Source organism: Spermophilus citellus (genome assembly GCF_964194105.1).
Source record: "Spermophilus citellus genome assembly, chromosome: X".
Taxonomy (NCBI): Eukaryota; Metazoa; Chordata; class Mammalia; order Rodentia; family Sciuridae; genus Spermophilus; species Spermophilus citellus.
Window position 1 is genome coordinate 26,578,905 of NC_138190.1, and position 19,335 is coordinate 26,598,239.

The 19,335-nt window shown below is 31.1% G+C and overlaps 1 protein-coding gene across 6 annotated transcripts in view; it reads right to left on the bottom strand.

The window, feature by feature from the left end:
• DMD (dystrophin) overlaps nucleotides 1-19,335 on the bottom strand; it is a gene marked incomplete at its 3' end in the record, with an annotated part of 2,539,585 nt that overhangs the window by 1,282,530 nt on the left and 1,237,720 nt on the right. For all 6 annotated transcript variants that reach the window (XM_081277777.1, XM_081277778.1, XM_081277780.1 and 3 more), the window contains 4 exons: nucleotides 12,193-12,303; nucleotides 11,649-11,822; nucleotides 9,424-9,579; nucleotides 3,801-3,971 (listed from right to left, as the gene is read on the bottom strand). In XM_081277777.1, the coding sequence (XP_081133903.1) occupies nucleotides 3,801-3,971; nucleotides 9,424-9,579; nucleotides 11,649-11,822; nucleotides 12,193-12,303 (612 nt within the window). The remainder of the gene's footprint in view (nucleotides 1-3,800; nucleotides 3,972-9,423; nucleotides 9,580-11,648; nucleotides 11,823-12,192; nucleotides 12,304-19,335) is intronic.

Below are 19,335 nucleotides of genomic sequence, written 5' to 3' on the forward strand. Positions count from 1 at the left end.
TCAGGGCATTCTAAGCTTGTGCCCTAATATTTTGTCTTCTCACAAAATCATTTTCTTGAATGGTACTTTGGCACTCTTTTTGTTTTTTGTGCATGCATGCTGATAGAAAAATATGGCAATATAAACACTAATATAAGGATACTATCTCATTTATAATCCATTTTATTACTTCTGAATCTAAGTCCTAGAAAAAGCTATCATATTATTAGTAAAAATTATTTTAATGATTGTTTTGATAACTTGGACACCTGGAGTCTCATAAATAGGTTTAGTTCCTGGATTTGTCTGCTGAGAAGCTTGTAGCAAAATTCATGGCTGTCTTTTTTCCTATCCATGTCACCACCCATGAGATATTGTGAACATATTTGTGTGAAAAGATTTCTTTATCTTCCTAGTGTAATTTTCCCTCATTTTCTAATTTCTTTATGCTTGTCCAGTTCCACAATTTCTCTCTTTAGGCCCTGCAAAATATTTTTTGAAATTATGTATGTATGTATGTATATGTATATATATATATATATATATATATATATATATACACACACACACACACACACACACACACATACATACAATAACTATAATTAAAATACTTTAAAATAAAATTGAAAACATTTGCTGTAATCAATACAATTGAAATGTTTGTTTAGATAAACTTAGGGTAAAACAATCACTATAGTGGTAACTGAAATTTTCATGTGTGCAAAAAAAATACTTACCTATACATTCAAATATTTGTAGAGTAAATGAATATATTTTGGATGAACAGAACTGATAGAAATTCAGTAGAAATAAATAAAACAGTTTAAAAATAAGTTAACTATACATACTCAAATATTCTCCAGTTATTAAGTACTTGGAATAACTGGCAAATGTAGTTAACATGTTGAATTTAAATGCTTGCTTAGCTTAATTTTTTAAAGAAACTGATATCTATCCTTTGAAATATGCGAGAATTGCAGCTTGAATCTAATTCCCCATCTAACAAGAAAGCACGTGAAATAAGAATAAACTTAACTGGACACATCTTCATACCACTCAAGCTTTCTATGTAACAAAGAGAGTCTAGAAATATTTGCAGAAAATATTCTTTTTTATTTTAATGATTTTATGGCAAAGTTAGAACTTTACCATGAAACTATCTTCTTAGGTAATTTAGTCAGCAACTTCCTGGGGATTCTGATATACAGAATTAATTTATGGCATACTTTAAAATTTTCTCTTAACCTGTTTGTAAACTATAATCAGATTTTTTCCAATTCTCTTATTACCAATCACTCCTCCTTTATACAATATTATAATCACATTCAACTTTATATTTATAGAGCTACTCCATTTTACGTGCTGAATTCTAGCCTCCAAAACTCATGACGTCCTGATTGGCAGTAGCTCAGAATGTTAAAATATTTGGAAAATGGCATTTAAAGGTATAAGTGTATTACAAGAAATCAAGATGATGTCTAAACCAGTAAAATTATTGTCCCTATAAGAGAAATTCGGGACACAGACATGTATGGAAAAAAAGAGTATGTGAAGACCAAGATGGGCATCTATAAGCTAAGGAAGACAGGCTTCAGAATAAAGGAATCCTCCTTATACCTTGATCTTGGACTTCCATCTCCAGAACTGTGAAAAAATAAATTTCTATTGTGTGAACCACTAGCCTATAGCATTCTGTTTTAGCAGCCATAACAATCTAATATTCCTGCTTAATTTGAAAGGAGCAATGTAAGATATTATCCATGTGGCAAGAAGCAGATTTCTGAAAATAAAGTTTAGATGATTTTCATGAATCCCTAAAATTTACTATTGCTTGTTCCATGCACGTGTTACTATATTTCATATTTTGATGGGTCATGGATATTTTGGGTCTTGTGTGTTTGATGTTTTATGGGCACTCATGCTGAGAACTGTCATTTGTAGGTCATGTGCTTTCTTTTAAATAGACAGCTCATAAAGCCTTTTTCTGCCTTTATGTAACTATTGATGTAAAGGGCATGTATGATACCACTCAGACCAAAATAATTGTGTCCCAGAATGCATTTTCTTCTTATTTATTTAAATACAACATCATTTAGAAAGGAGACATGACCACTCAGCTAGAGACCATATTTTGTCACCCTCCCTGAGGGATATATAAGAGTTACACAAGTTTTGGAAAATGAGGTAAGAGCAGAAATATGTGTGGAACTTTTATAATGTAGTCACAAGAGAGAAATGCTTGTCTTCCACTTCTCTATCTCTACTGTGGTACACTGGAGTTAAGGTGTGACATTAGTAAGCAAGCATCACACCCTGTGAGTACAAATACATAGAAGAGCGCAAAATGATGGAATGAAAAGGACCTAAATTTTGGAATGACTTCATATAGCAAAACTACTTACTTTACTCTGAACTACTGACCTCACCTGAGATACAATACACCTCTATCTTCTTTGAGTGACTACATTGTTGGTCTATTTCTTGTAGTAGCCAAGCTGTACCTAAGCATATAATTATTTAATGAAAATAACCAAAAAAATAAATAAAATAGAAATGAGTTACATGTTTAAATGATAAGGTGAAAATAAGACCAATGTAATTATTAATCTGCACTCTGTATTCTTATTATAATAATTTCACATAATACATGCTCCTGAATTAATAACCATAACTCAAAATCTTATCTCTAGCACTTAATCTAATTTCAATGGGAAGAAAATTAATTTTATTCACTACTACTTATTTGAAATTTTTTATGTGTTAAAATTTTAACCACTAGTTATCCTCTAAACCTACATAAATAAAAACAGTTTTCAGTTTGGGTTTCATTGTGATTGTAAGTTGCTATATGATGTACTTAAAATTTTCCAACTATGAATAATTTGAATAGACACACTGAATTAAAAATAAACCATAGATCTTTTTAAAAACCTAGTTAATGCATGCATCCATGTCTTTTAATTTAAAAAAATCAAGATGGATGTTATTCTATTACATATTTAATTTTTTAACAAACTATTCTAATGCCTTGGCAAAGTTTGAGATGGGAAATATGCTATTAATATCACAAATTCCCTTTATATCAGCACACTTTCAAATAATCTAGTAACAAATCATCTGGAAAAAAAATTAAGCTATGAGTGCCATTACCTTAAATGTCTGATTGGCTGTCAGAGAAACAGTAAGAATTTATCAGGTGATAATGAAAGGACACCCCATGGCCTTTGGTGATGGAAATGATACAAATCACTAGAGATTTTTTTTTTTATTATGACCTTGTCAATTTGCTGTTCAAGTTCTGTCCAGTCCAATTGTCCGCAGTCACTATGATCTTCTCCATTTCATGGTTGTAGTGTTCACCTGTGCAGTCTGTTCTTAGGTATGCTAGTAGAATATAAAGCCTCATTTCTGAACTGACTAGCTGACCAATAAAATATATACATATATGTATATATACATATATATGTGTATATATATGTGTGTGTATATATATAAAACGTTCTTAAGATCTATATCTATATCAATATATATATATATATATATATATATATATATATATATATATATATCTTAAGAACTTATTTATAACCAACTTGATTCCAAATAAACTTTGAGGAGACTCTTGCTAAAACTTACGACTGGCTTTATTATAGTCTTGAAATATACAAAAACTACTATTTAATCTTTAAGGAGAGGGAAAAATTAAGCAAGATAATATTTATAATTCTATTACTGTTTCACATTAATACTTCCTTATAAAATCATATTACTATGTGTTTTCATATGTTAAATATAACCTGCAGTGATATGTGTTTTACCTTTCCCCAGGCAATTTCAGAATCCAAATTACTAGGCATTCCTTCAACTGCTGATCTCTTTGTCAATTCCATATCTGTAGCTGCCAGCCATTCTGTCAAGACATTCATTTCCTTCCGCATCTTACGGGACAACTTCAAGCATTTCTCCAACTGCTGTTTTCTTTCTGTTACCTGAAATGAAAGATAATAAAATGTAATATGGTTTACTTTCCAACTCATGTTTACTTACAGCTACTTAATTGGAACTTTCATATTTCTGTCATTTTAAATTAACAATTTCCTTCCATATCTTAAAATTGTGTTTTAGAAAAAAATAATGTATTCTGCACATTAATAGTAAATAAAAACAGCCTTGAGCAGATAAGATTTCTTGTCCAAAATATAGTATCTTATATCTGCTGTCATAGTAGGGAAAAAATCCATATAAGCTTGTCTCTAATATGAATAAAAATAATTTATGGACAAAATTTGTAATAAATGGAATGATATAAGTCAAAAGAAATATGTCCCATTTCTTGTAGAAAACCTAGAGTCATTTGTCAAAGAGATAGGCAAGCAAGTTTATAATCTTCTATATATAAATGAGGCCTGTTCTTGCAAGTAAGGTATCAAAATGGAGAAATCATATTCCTTTCAAAAAGCAAATGTATTTGTGTGATATTTTCAATTTCATCATCAATACAATTTTAAAGTGCATTGCTTTTGTATACAACACCACCAAGGTTAGGTCTCTTCCTCCTTAAATGTAATTACCACAAAATAGGGGGAAAAATGAATGAGGAAACAAAATTTTCACTCTCATCAATAGAGAAAATCATGTCTTAATCTTCTCTGCTCTTCTATTCAGCATTTAAAACCAAAACCCAGGCTGGGGTTGTGGCTCAGTAGTAGTGCACTTGTCTGGCATGTGTGAGGCACTGTGTTCAATTCTCAGTACCACATATAAATAAATAAAATAAAGGTTTATCAACAACTAAAAATATTATTAAAAAACCCCAAAACCCCCTAAAAATAAATTCTTTCACATTCTCACATAGAGAATGAATTAACTTGTATTTCTCTACCACCTTCCCCAGAATGTTCCTATATTTTTTAATTTGTTGGTCAATTTAATAAGAATCCCAGGGTCTTTTCCTAAACAGTAGTGAACTCATTAGCAAAACCAGATAAATTGCAAATACTCAAAGACAAGTTCCCGCCACTCATGACTCTTTATATTATTGTGTTACACTCCATATATTTCCTTGAATGAAGAAACATCTCACACTAAGTATATTGTACAAGTTAAATAAAGCAATGAATGAAAACCCAAAAAAGTATTAATTGCAAGTCAGGAATGATAACCAGTAAAGAAATTAAAGTTTCTGTTTTGATTGTTATGTGTTTTAACTATAGGAAAAAAAAAAACATTCTGTCATGGAGGCTGGGAAACTGAGCATTAGATTTATAATATTTGACTCAGTAGAGGCAGTAAAATAAAGCATATGCATGTTAGACTCTATGATGCCCAGTGTAGTTTTAACCTGCCTGTGATTTGAGGCAAGATACCTCATCTTCCTATTTTCACATCCATCAAATGGAATTGTTCTGTTTGGCAGATAGGGTTATGCTGAGGGTCAAAATAGGCAACAGTTTGAAATAGATTGACATATTGTAACACTTAAATTACTTCTTTATTTCCATTCTGGGATGGCTCAAAGAAACTGGTACCTGAAAGTTCATGGCAAAAGTTTATGCCATATTAAATTTATTACTTTACTGGTAAAGAAAATCTTGAAAAGATTTGGCTTTGTTACTAAGTGATCTGAAAAGTAGATTTCAAATTAATCTCACCCATAAGGAAATTGGTTAAAACAGTAACACCACCACCACTACAATTGCCCAGTTGAACAACATGCCCTAGATGTAATAAGTAGCACTAGTACACACACACACACACACACACACACACACACACACACACACAAATTGTATACATGCATACAACCAAAAGAGAATGCATCTATAAGCATTAAAAAAACAGCAAAGGTAAAGATATACATAAAGAACTGAAAATGCTAAAATTAAAATAAACATCTGAAACTCAAATACAAATTCAAAATATTCAACCAAGTTTATTAGTTCCTTTACAAGAGGTATGTATGCATTTAAAAAAAATACTTAGTTGTTGAGGTTGCAAATTCATTTTTTAAACTGATTTTTCCCTTCTATTTTTCCTTTAGGGGAAGTAATAATATCTGCCCTTTTGACTGCAAGGATTTTATTTGTGTGGGGGAGGAAAAATCATACCTTATGGTCTGTTTATATGCATAGTTATTATTTTTCTATATACTATTGGTAGAAAAGGATTCTAGATTCAATATTTCAAAGAAATTCTATCTTCCCAGAGCTAATGCATTATTGATTTCTATTTATTTTATTTTGTTTTTGTCTAGCTAAATAGGTTTTGAAAAATCAGGAGACACTGCCACCTTAAGGAAAATTGAGTTTTATACTTTTTTATGCATGTGGAGAATAGATACATTTAAAAGAGTGCCACCTGCAGTAAAATGTTTCAGCAGTCATTGTTTTATGAATACTTACAATTATATTTGGGGGACAATATAAGTATTGTTACTCATGTATATTTTCATAACAATCAAAGCATAGAGAGACTTAGAAAATGGATTATGGTTATTACTACAACAAGTGTTAGGTTTAATATTTCTCAATAAAATTAATTAGACATAGAAACTATTTTATTGATTAAACAATAAGTTGTTATTTTTATTTTGCCTTTAAATATTTAGCATATGATTTTAATCTCATTATCATAGTTACTCCCCCCATAGACTTTTCTGGATGCCTGTGGGTTAGACCATGTGCAAAAATAACATAATTGTTTATTGTAATAAATATGCTATGGACTTAATTGTGTAACCATAAATTCATATTTTATTTATTTTTATTTTTATTATTTTATTAAATTATTTATTTTGGGGTGCTGGGGATAGAACTCAGGGGCACTAGAACACTGAGCCACATCCCCAGCCCTATTTTGTTTTTTATTTAGAGACAGGGTCTTACTGAGTTGCTTAGTTCCTAGGTTTTGCTCAGGCTGGCTTTGAGCTTGTGATCCTCTTGCTTCAGCCTCCTGAGCCGCCAATCCAAATTCATATTTTAAAATTCTAACCCCTGTATGACTAAATTGAGTCACTACATCTGGTCTTTGGAAAATAATTCAGATAAATAAGAACATAAATATGGGGTTCTAATCTGAGAGGATGGTGGTATTATAAGAAGGAGACAATGATTTCTGTCTTTCTGCAAAGTGAAGACACAGTGAAAAGGTTGCCATCTGCAAGCCACTAAAAGTCCTCATCTGGAACTGACTGTGATGGCACCTTGATCTTGGACTCCCAGCCTTCAGAACTTAGAGAAATAAGTTTCTGTATTTAAGCCATCTAGTCTACTCTATTTTGTTATGGCAGCATGAGTTATCTACTACAAAAATGTAACATTATATTTGGGAGATGATATAAGTATTGTTATTCATGTATATTTATTGAATCTACAGATCACCACTCAAAGTGATCTGTAGATTCAATAAATCTCTATAAAAGTTACAATAATATATATTGTGTATATATATATATATATGTATATATATATATATGTATATATATGATATACAAGACAAATACAACAACTATGTGAATTCTGATGATGTTTAAATTAGAAGAGTTCCCCATTTTTAAACAATATGCTTTATTGCCTTTCCTTTTATTAAGTAAAAGCACTGTTTTTGAAGATGTCTTGAAAGTCAACATGCAGACAATAATTATTTTCCTCAGCCAAAGAATACATACTTATAGTCTTTTTATGAGATAGTATTTACACATGATCCCTTAATCATTAATGTTTCTAAATTACTATTTACTTAAAACATAAATTCTTGCTCTGTTCTTTTTTTTTGCTGTACTCTGCAATGCTATTAAAGCATAATTTCTCAGTATTTCTTTTGTTTTTCTTTAATGATATGACTAAGTGTCAAATGGCTAAAACTAAATATCAGCTCTCAAATATATATATTCAGGGATAAATAAAGCTTTACATCATTATGGGAGTCATTCATTTCTTAATAATAATAAACTCAGTGCACTAGTAGTTTAATAATGTTACTTTTATGGTTTTAAATTTTAAGCAATTCACTCAATGTCATTTTATGTCAAATTTACTGCTGCAAAGACAAAAATTTGGGGGTAAGTATTTTATATCAAGGAAAAGCTCACATAACAATTTATATCTGAAAAAGTAAACTGAGAAAATAACCTTTTACAAAATATTTTTTTCTTAAATAAATAGACTCAGCTAGATGCAGTTGTGCAAACCTGTAATATCAGCTCCTGGGGAGGCTAAAAGGCAGGAGGATCACAGAGTCGAGGCCAACCTCTGTAACTTAGCTAGACCCTGTCTCAAAATAAAATAAAATGGGCTTGGGATGTAGCCCAGTGGCAGAATATTTACACAGCATTATGTGACTTTGAGTTTGATCCCCAGAACCCTAAATAAAATTGATACTCATTGACACAATTTTAGTGTAAGGCACCCTGATTGAATGATAAACTGTTGAGTATAAACATAACAGGTCTCCTTAATTTAATAAATTATACCATTAGGATTATTATTAGAGGTTATTTGATCTATAATTAGAGACTAGAGATTTCTGCCTCTTTGTCCCCCAACTTTTTTGGCAGTGCACATTAGGCAAGGACTCTATCACTGAGCTATATCTCCAGTTCTAAGACTAGAAATTGAAGAAACACAAATAAATTGAAATATATCCTATGTTCATAAAGACATAGCTAAAATGTTCATACTACTCAAAGTGATCTGTAGATTCAATAAATCTCTATAAAAGTTACAATAAATATATAAAGGACTTATATATTTATATAAGATATAAAGGACTTAACTGCCTATTCATACTATCTCATTAGCTATGTGGAGTGGGTTATACAAGATATGGCCACATGGGGAAATAATTTCTGTGGCATGAGCCAATTCCATTACACTAAATATGATCTACATGGAAAGTATCAGCTCTACTAGAACAATTATAAATACATGATAGTTTATAATATTCACCAGTCTCCAAGTCATCGTACATAGATATATACAAGGGAAACAAGGCAAATTTAAAACAAGGAACATTTTTATAACTAACTGATGGGCCTATAAAAACCTCACTGAGTTCATATACTTTTCAATATAGTATCAAGGTGAACCTCACTGATTAATTATTGTTTCTTAAGAATTACATATAAGCTGGGTGCAGGGACACATGACTATTTCCAGCAACTCAGGAGGCTAGTGCAAGAGGATCCCAAGTTTGAGGCCAGCCTTAGCAACACATCGAGACCCTGTCTCAAAATTAAAAATTTTGAAAAGGGCTGGGGATGTACGCCAGTGGTAGATTGCCCCTGGGTTCAGTCCCTATTACTAGAAAAAAAAGAAAGAAATTACACATGAAAAAATACATGCCTGTGTGAGAAAAAAAGACAAAGAGAATGACAACAAGGATTTCTGTGCAGTTTATAAGGAAAGTGGGAAAGTAGTGTTTGTGATCTCAACATGCACGCACCTTCGCACCCAGCTCATTATAATGCAATTTCAAAGCTGTCACTCTTTCATCAAGCTCTTTGGGGTTTTCCGTCTGCTTCTTCTGTACAATTTGACGTCCGGTTTTTATCACCATTTCCACTTCAGACTTCACCTCACTCAGACTTTTATACAAATTCTAAGTTAAAATATAAAATGAAACATAAGAAACAATGTAAAATCAACTCATAATATTAAAAAATACAGGGTTTCACCTTAAGGCTGTTTGGTTTCCATTTTTAATGGAGTAGTATTTGCAGCTGTTGTATCTAATGTTTGCATTTCTTTTAATTTAATGTTTCTATTTGTGATTATATATATATTATATATATTATATAAAATCATGCATAATTTGCAGCTTTTCTTATTATAGTAGGAGTGCATCATACATATTTAGTTCTTTAGTCCAAGCTCATAAAGGTCATTCTAAATATTACAAGATTTCTGTTTGTTAAGAGTTAAATAATCCTAGCCATGAGTTTGGATGAATCAATTCACTCAATCACTGGATATTTACTAGTGTCTATCATGTACCATAGAGTATTTGAGTCACAAGGGAATCTGCAGTGAACAAATCAATATTTTCACTGTTGTCCTCGTGGTGCTTAGGGTAAAATTTTCAGATGATAGTTTCAAAATATATTGTCATATATAAGAATGGGAACTAAATTTAAATATATTAATTCTATTTTTTTTTTCTTTTTGGTACTGAGGCACTTAACCACTGAGCCACATCCACAGCCTATATATATATATATATATATAATTTAGAGACAGGGTCTCACTGAGTTGCTTAGGAACTTGCTAAGTTGCTGAGGCTGGCTTTGAAATCATGTTCCTCCTGCCTCAGCCTCCTGAGCCGCTGAGATTATGAATGTATGCCACTGTGCCCAGCTCAAATTATTTTTAATTAACCATTAAATTTAATATTAAATAAATTAATCTTTCATTTCTCCTGGAAAAATATGTGTTTGTAGTATAAGTTCATGTATATGTACACTATATATACACTATATATAATGTTTTATAATATAATTTGTTCAGCACTAAACACAAATTACTTATTACTACTAAGAAATAAACTTGCTAGTAGATAATAGTCTCAGAATAAAACTGGTTTTGTTTTCACTTTTCAGTTTAAAATCAATGTGCAAAAGAAGCACTTTGTAAAGGCTGAAAACTTATCTGATTAATTAAGGCTATGGGCATAGTCTATTTCCATCTTAATTCCCTGTTTGATATCTGATGGTAATATTCCTTTATCAATAATTATGACTTATGTTTGGGCTTTCCAGATTACTTTTACTTCATCTTCCTTCTGTCTTAGAAGATGTCAAAAAATATATAGGCATCTGGAAACATTGAGATCATTCCTTGCTATATGGCAATCTATTATATGACTTTTGGAATCAGAGATATTTCCAAATGTCTTATTCTTTATATTGAAAAATATCTTACTCATTTATCTTAGATGAAAGGTCACATATATATAATACTTAAAGAACAAAATGCTAAATAAACATTTCCACTTTTAATGCTAATAATATTCAGTGGTTCATTTTAAGTGAATTTAAACCATGATTACTCTGAATATACAGTTATAATAATACTTATATTGTTTTCCCAGACACCCTCACACTCCAGTTTATGTTGTCAAAGGGATCACCTGACTTGGTGAATTTCTAATAACAGAAAGAATAGAACATATTCCAAAGTCAAATTAAAACACAATTTGGAGTAAGAGTACTTGGGATATAATCTTGCTATGCCCTTCACAGTTGTTTGTCTTTGTATCCTTAGCCTCAAGAATAGAGATGACTTGTGTACATTACTTAGCTTACATGGCCCCCTTTGTTTCTGAAATCGTTATTTATATTGAAACTAGTGATATAGTTGTTCCACATAGATCAATATGCTTCCTTTCTTGATTTTCATTTAAATATATGTAGAAAGTGCCATAAGAATCATATAAAGACCTCTTCTGCATTCTTCATAGTCCTTAAAAGAAATTTATATTCAAAAAAGACACTTAAAGAATGGCATTTAAGTGGTTCCAATTACAGTAAGAGTTACTGTCTCTTAATACATGGCCAATTTTTGTTCTTAACCTTAAACCTAATTAGTTTATTTATTGCAGTTAACTAAAAGCAATTTTCATAATAAGGAAATTCAAGGGATAGCTGGTTACTTGCCACCAGGTATACATACCACACAATGATTTAACTGTGACTGTACTATTTCCTGTTCAACACTCTTTGTTTCCAGTTCAGGCAAGTGCATCTTCACTTCATCTAAAATCATTTTACTTTCTTCTAGACGCTGTTCAAAATTGGCTGGTTTCTGGAATAATCGAAACTTCATGGAGACATCCTGCAATTTTTTCTGTAAAAACAATGTAAGGAGGCACCAATTTTATTTTGCCTTCCATAAAACAATCAGTCATATTTTTATTAATGCATTTTCTTTCCAGAAATGAAAAGTAAATATTTTTTCTAATTATCAAACAAAAAGAATACACATATTTGAGAAAATACAGTGTTTTTCCTTAGTCTGATATGAAGTAAAAAATAATCTGTTAATATTTTATCTTTAAAAGGCACCAAATCAAGAAAGCCCACACAGAGAGGCATTATAGTCTAGTTTTTGAATAATGCTTTCAATATCACTGTTGCAAAAATCAACACGTCTAATATACACTAGAAGTTTAATGTGTAGATGAAACAAGATCCTTAGTTTATGCAATAAAATATACCTGTGCAACATCAATTTGGGATAGAACTCTTTGGGTAGCCTCCTTTCCTTGGTTATGTTTCTTCATTTCTTCTAAACTGATCTCATGACTTGTCAATTCTGACTGGATTTTCTGTTGGGAGAACAGCATTATTAGAATCATCTGAATGTTACTACAAAGGACAATCCACTTTCCATGAAGATAGAATTTTAAAACTCTCCTAAACCATTACTAAAATGTAGTCTCCTTTAAAATGATAGTAACCACTTTCTTGCCTATCATAAATTATCAAAAACTCAATCATTTACTACTTCCCTATTGGGATAATACTGAAAACTAAATGATCATTTTGACTAGATGATAACAACCAGCTATGTCAGACATCATTTGCAACCAGAGAATTTTCATTTATATCTAATATGTAGAAGTGATACTGTTTTATCTTTGAAGTTACAACCCCAAATGACCAATAACAAGTTGTTAATATTTATAAATAAGCTGTTTTACAGGGATAATATATGATGAGACATTTGCTTATGGATAATGTTCCTTAATAGTGATCTTCGATCATTCTTTGCCATATTTCATTTAAATTTCAGGGAAACTATAGATCTAGAAAAGAGAAGTAAAATGTCTCAACTGTCATTTCTCTTTGTCTGATAGACACTTAATAGCTTCCTACAGATATTCATTTATAAACTCTGAGTAACTGTAAATTTTATTTCCATATTTTCTATACTCAATAAGGACATTAAAATTTCCACTCAAAAATATATCTTCAGTTGACTTATGAATTTTTAACCCAGTTATAGGTATTTATCAAATCCTGCAGTGTGCAGAAAACAAAACAATAAATTCATTCATTTCTTTCTGTCAGCTCCAGCAAAAATCAGCTAGTAGTCAAGTTGTTTTAATTTAAAATTCATTGCCAGATCATCATACATGAGAGAAGAATAATCTTAATATGTACCACAGTGCCCATAAAATTACCATGCAAAACAATTTGTGTACTGTATATTAGTATACAATAATTTTTAACAATTGAAGTCAATTCTTGTATGTATTATTAGAAAATATTATTGATTTTGCTTAGCAATTACTACAAAGAGCTATAGCCTTCAATTGAGTAATGAAAATTATAATAAGAAAATGGGCTCAGTGTTGTATGAGTTCCTTCAGATGTATGGTTACAAATTCCAGACATATCTTAATATAATTCGGTAGCATAATGATCCTAAAATCACAAAGTTAAATCAATTATGAATTAGTTAAGTAATAAAAATTCTGCCTTTAAATTATAGGCTAAGGTAAATGTATATTTTAATATATATATATATATATATATATATATATATATATATATATATATATATTTTCATTGGTTAAGTAACTATCATGTGTGGAAATAGTGATATGTTCTTATTCTTCAGAACCCATATAATCTGGGGGATAGGAATTGATCTGGATATCCAATGATATTTTCAGAACAAGAAATGCTGAATAATCTACAAAATTTAGTGGGAGTATGTAGATGGAGTGAAACTTATACAGGGGGGTTAAATGTTGCCACAGGGAAAGTGGTAAAGTAGAAATGTGACTGATTAGTAAACATTGCAGGGAGTAGCAGATGCTATAGGAACTTTTTTTTTTATTTATTGGATGTTCACAACATTACAAAGCTCTTGACAAATCATATTTCATACATTAGAATCAAGTGGGTTATGAACTCCTATTTTTACCCCAAATACAGATTGCAGAATCACATCGGTTCATCTATGAAATGCTCAAACCCTTCAAAAATATGGAACATAACAACCATGTCTGTGTCACATAATTCTGGCCACCATCAACCTCATGAATAATTAGAACATGGAAAATGCATGTGTAGAGATATATCCATTAGATTTCTTCTAAAATATTTAGAACCAACAGTAAAAAGTCTGGCCAAATTCTGTGGATATTTAAAGCTGTATTTTGAAATTGTGCTTATGAAATTCTAGCTTATGGTGCTGATTTAAAAAATGCAAAATCTACTAACAGAAAGTTTGAACTGGAATTTATTTCCCAAAGATGACTGTAACTGCAGTACTCACAACACAGGCTACTCTCACCACTCCCCTGTTAAGTGGGTTTATTTCTTTACTTCTTTAAATCTGAATTGGTGTTTGGACTTCCTGGGACAATAGAATACAGTTATAGTGGAAGCGATTCTCCATCAGTTACATCAAAAGTCCTTATCTGACCTGATGGCTCCTACTTCTGTCTTTTTGGAACCCTCACTTTTAGGGTGCTGTCTCTTAGAATCCATTTAAAATAGTATGTTCCGAGAAGTCCAAGCCACATGAAGAGGCCATAGGTAAATACTTCAGTAAATAATATCAAGTGATCTGACAGCAGGCAACTGCTAGCCATGTGAGTGAGTCACTTTGGTGTCCAACCCAGTTGAGTTTCCAGGTTCTTCTACTACCAAGTAACTATACTATCAGCTAACAAGTAACTATAGTTATAGTTATATATAGTTAGATAACTATAGTTTATAGTTAGATACCCCCTTGGGGTATATGGTATAAATATAGTAGATACCCCAAGGGAGAACATCCACTTGAGCCTTTTTTAAGTGCACAAAACCATTAAAGATAAGGATGAATGGTTGTTACCAATGACCAACACATGAGCTCTAGAGTCTTTCTGAGTAAAAGCTTTTCTGTTGCCCACAACTTCCTTGAGACATGGTATATGCTTATGGAAAAATTTTCTTTTTCTTTTTTTTAAGGGAGAGTGAGAGAGGAGAGAGAGAGAATTTTTAATATTTATTTTTTAGTATTTGGCGGACACAACATCTTTGTTGGTATGTGGTGCTGAGGATCGAACCCGGGCCGCACGCATGCCAGGCGAGCTTGAGCCACATCCCCAGCCCTGGAAAAATTTTCTTAACCAATTTTTTGGCTTTAGTTATTTCAATTGTTTTTGTGTACATAGGATTCCTAACTAATGTACTGACTGAATATGTAAGGCAACATAATTTCTATTTTTAAAAAAGCATTTCAGGTTGAGAAATAACAAGATGTGGAGACAAGGCACTAAAAAGTACAAGGAATTTGGCAGAAATATAACTGGAAATGTAGGTAGAAATTAGCAATTAAATGGCTTTATATCCTAAATGAATGTCTTTTAGTACTGTGAAAATGAAGCACACTTTAAAATTTGAGACTATTAGAAATGAAAAATAATTTCAGTAAAGTTACAGAATACAAAATCAGTACAAAACCATTAGCATTCTTATACAACACTAGTAAATTTGCTGAGAAGGAAATCATGAAAGCAATCCCATTCATGGGAGCTACAAATTAAATAAAAACCTATTAATAAATTTAACCAAGGAAGTGAAGTACCTCTACAATGAAAATTACAAAACACTGATAAAAGAAAATGAAAAAGACACAAAAAATGGAAAGTCCTGCCATGTTCATGTATTAGAATAATATTAAGATGTCTACACTACACACAGTAATTTACATACTCAATGAAATCCCCATAAAAACAACTCAGTATTTTTTAGAAAACTAGAAAAAAACAACTGTAGAATACTGATTACTAGAGGGTAGGAAGGGTATGGGGTGAAAGGGAGGAAGGACAAAGGAAGATTGGATTTGATCAGTATATAATGAAGATATGTGTTGAAATATTACACTGAACCACATTAATATATACAATACGTTAATCAAAAATAATTTTTAAAATAAAGTGATCATAATAATAGTGTTACTGATAATACTCAAAGCAACTGTGTCACTATCAATCAGCAATATTTTGAAATAAGCTGATACATTTTTTATCACAATAGATTATGTATTTGTATGCATATATACGGAAAGTTAAGGAGAGGGTGTCAATGTATCTTTGTATGATATGTATTTATTTTGATGTTTTCAAACATTAAAGAGAAAAAGGAAGGGAGGGAAATGAGAGACTCATGGAAAACACAGGCATTTAGGGGGCATATAAAAAAAGAACACCAAAAAATGGGGGGATCTATTTAGAAGAATAAGATAACCAGGACAGAGAGAATGTCATTTTAATCAAGTGTTGTAAGAATTTTAAGACTTAGAGGGAGGTCAACAATTTCAGTTTTGAGACAGATCAAATGAGATAAGTAGCAATAAGGGTACATTAGCTGGTCAATGAGCACTGTATTTGGGACAGTGTCAGTAGATAAGGAGAGCTGAAATCAGATTTTCAAGGGATGAAGCCTGATTAAGGATCATGAAGCATCCTTATGAAAATAATTTTAATGGTTTTTGAAGACTTTGACTCAACACATATTGAAATTCAGGTCAATCAGATTGGAATATGTTTTAAGGCTACATGAAAGCAGCTAATGGGTAAAGTCATTTTTAAAATCTAAGAAGTGATTAGAAAAACCCTATGGAAAGAAAGGGAATTGGAATAAAGAAAAAAGGTCATATAGAGTGGCAAATATTGATAGGGGAAGTAGTAGCACTTTTTCGGAAACCACAAAACAAAAAAAAAGATAAGTTTTGATGTGGAAAGGCAAGAAGTTTAATGCTTCCTACTTGATGCTCTTGAGTAATTAGATTGGAATAGCATCAGGAGAAATAACAATGTAGGTCTCCGTCTCTGGGCTCTGACTTGCCACCTAGGACAGAGCACTAAAATGTTCTGAGTCTCAGTTTTCTCATCTTCAAAAAAGAAGACAACTCAGCAATGGGGCTTGATTAGAATGAGTAGGCAGCACATCTTGAAAATTCTCATAAATAGACCAAAAGAATAGATGAGGTAGTCTATGTAAAAATATCTGTTCAAGTTGTTTGTGCAAAAATTATTCACAAATTGTCAGTGATGTTACATATTTTCTTATAAGGATGAGACCTTTCCTATATCCTAATCAAATTATTGTAAGCATTTACCATATTTATTTACAAATGATGGTAGAAATATTAACATACTCAAGGAAACATAGCTACAAAGTAAATTCAATTACCTTTAAACTATTATACTGACTGTTAAACTATAATTTAAAACTACAAATATCTCCCAGATGGACATGTATCACACAAAACAGAAATGTAATCTAGCTTGCATATTGATAACTGAATTAAGTAAGTAAGTGTTAACAAGTTATTCAGCATGCACTATTCAATTTCACAAAGTGAGAAAAAAGTTTTTTATCCTATTTAGGCAGAATGGAGTAAGATAAGCAGATTACAAAGCAGAAATATATGTTATATTATTGAAAAAATTCTATGCAAAGAGGAATGTTAATATTTATTATAAAACCTGGTGAAATTTTAAGATGCTTGCATAATTGAAACTGTATATGGCCATAAAGGGGTTTTGGCAGGGTACAGACTAAGAAAATGTGATCTTAATCTAGCCAGTGGGAATCACAGCAGCAAAGATGAGGTTTTAGATATGAAGAGTGTGTATGCATAGTTTTATGGAAGGAAATACTGGATGTGGGAAAGGTAAGAACTACAGTGTAGAGAAAAATCAATGTGAAGTTATCAAACCTATAACTAATCATTTAATTTTCAATTTTTGCTTTGTGTTAGTTTTTCTTAGAGAGTATCTGTCAAGATTCTGAAAGCTTGGTGTTACAAAACAAAGCAAGGACAATCTGAGTGATAATTGAGATACAGGTCTCCTGATGTTATATTTCACATTTTCCTGAAAGAATCACACTGGTTTCATGACTCATAAATAATAGAAACAGTAAATTTCAACAGAAACATAGTTAAAGTAGCAAAATGAGGTTACTTATAGAGGACAACTATCTATGGTCTAACAGGAATTCTCCATCTACTACTTTTGGATTAATTAGATATTTTCATAAAAGTAACATAAAGCCAACTATATCATCTTGCTATTGCAAAAAACTAAAATACATGTGATCATATAGCAAGCATGTACATAATTAACACTACATATGCAAAGTTAAAAAAGGAAGTAACAATTGTAATGAATATAATCCTTTTTTTCATTAAAGATGGTAAAGGGAAAAATTATAGAACAAAAAAATCAGTCAAACATTAAAGACATTTCCAATATAGCACTTTGCAATTAACTGAGCTAAGAGCAGAGCTTTTTTATCATGTTTTATCTCATCAGCCCATTCTCATATATCAAATTAATGACAGAAAGTGACAAACAAAATGAAGCTGTAGTTGGCTAAAGTATTTAATAGAATACAGGAAATGATATCAAATAATTAGTGGAGCTTTTGTAATGTCAAAGAAAGGAAATGATTCTAGAGAAAATATTTCAGAAAGAAAAATATTAAAAGATATCATGTTGAGTCCATTTAATGATTAATGATGCAGTATAACATACTGTATTCTCAAGAAGAGGAAATATCCACATATAACATATACTTACAAAATTAAAAGAGGAAAATGCATTTTTCAAACATGAGAATGTGAAAAATATATAACTATGATCACGGGCACATTATTTTTAAAATTTTATATCATGCTTCATTATAACTTGACAAGCAATAAAAGAAGAAATTCACACAGCTTTTATCACTATTTGTTTAAAAACCTCCTAAATTGATTAGACAAATTAGAAAGAATACCACCTAGAAATTGAATTTTACATCCTTTGTGTCCATTTGTGGTCACACTCCATTCTTACCTCCAGCATCAACTATAAATCTAGGCTGTCCAAATCATTTGTCAGTTGTAATGGTCAAATAAAACTATGTGGATGCTTTGAAATATTAGATATTCACATTGTGTAGTACTTGAAAAATATGTAATACATGAAGAGGCTGAAGTATATGCTTCACAGTAATCATTACTTTTTATGTGAAAATTTACATTTTGTACATTTATATTTTGGAATTCTTCCAAAGCTCTGAACTTTGACAATATCATAAGACACTATGACAAGGTATCATGATACTATTAAGTTCCATTACAAAAATATTTTTCTTTTTTTTTTTTAAAGAGAGAGTGAGAGAGAGGGGGACAGAGAGAGAAAGAGAGAGAGAATTTTTTTTTAATATTTATTTATTTTTTCTTAGTTCTCGGCGGACACACATCTTTGTTGGTATGTGGTGCTGAGGATCGAACCCGGGCCGCAAGCATGCCAGGCGAGCGCGCTACCGCTTGAGCCACATCCCCAGCCCACAAAAATATTTTT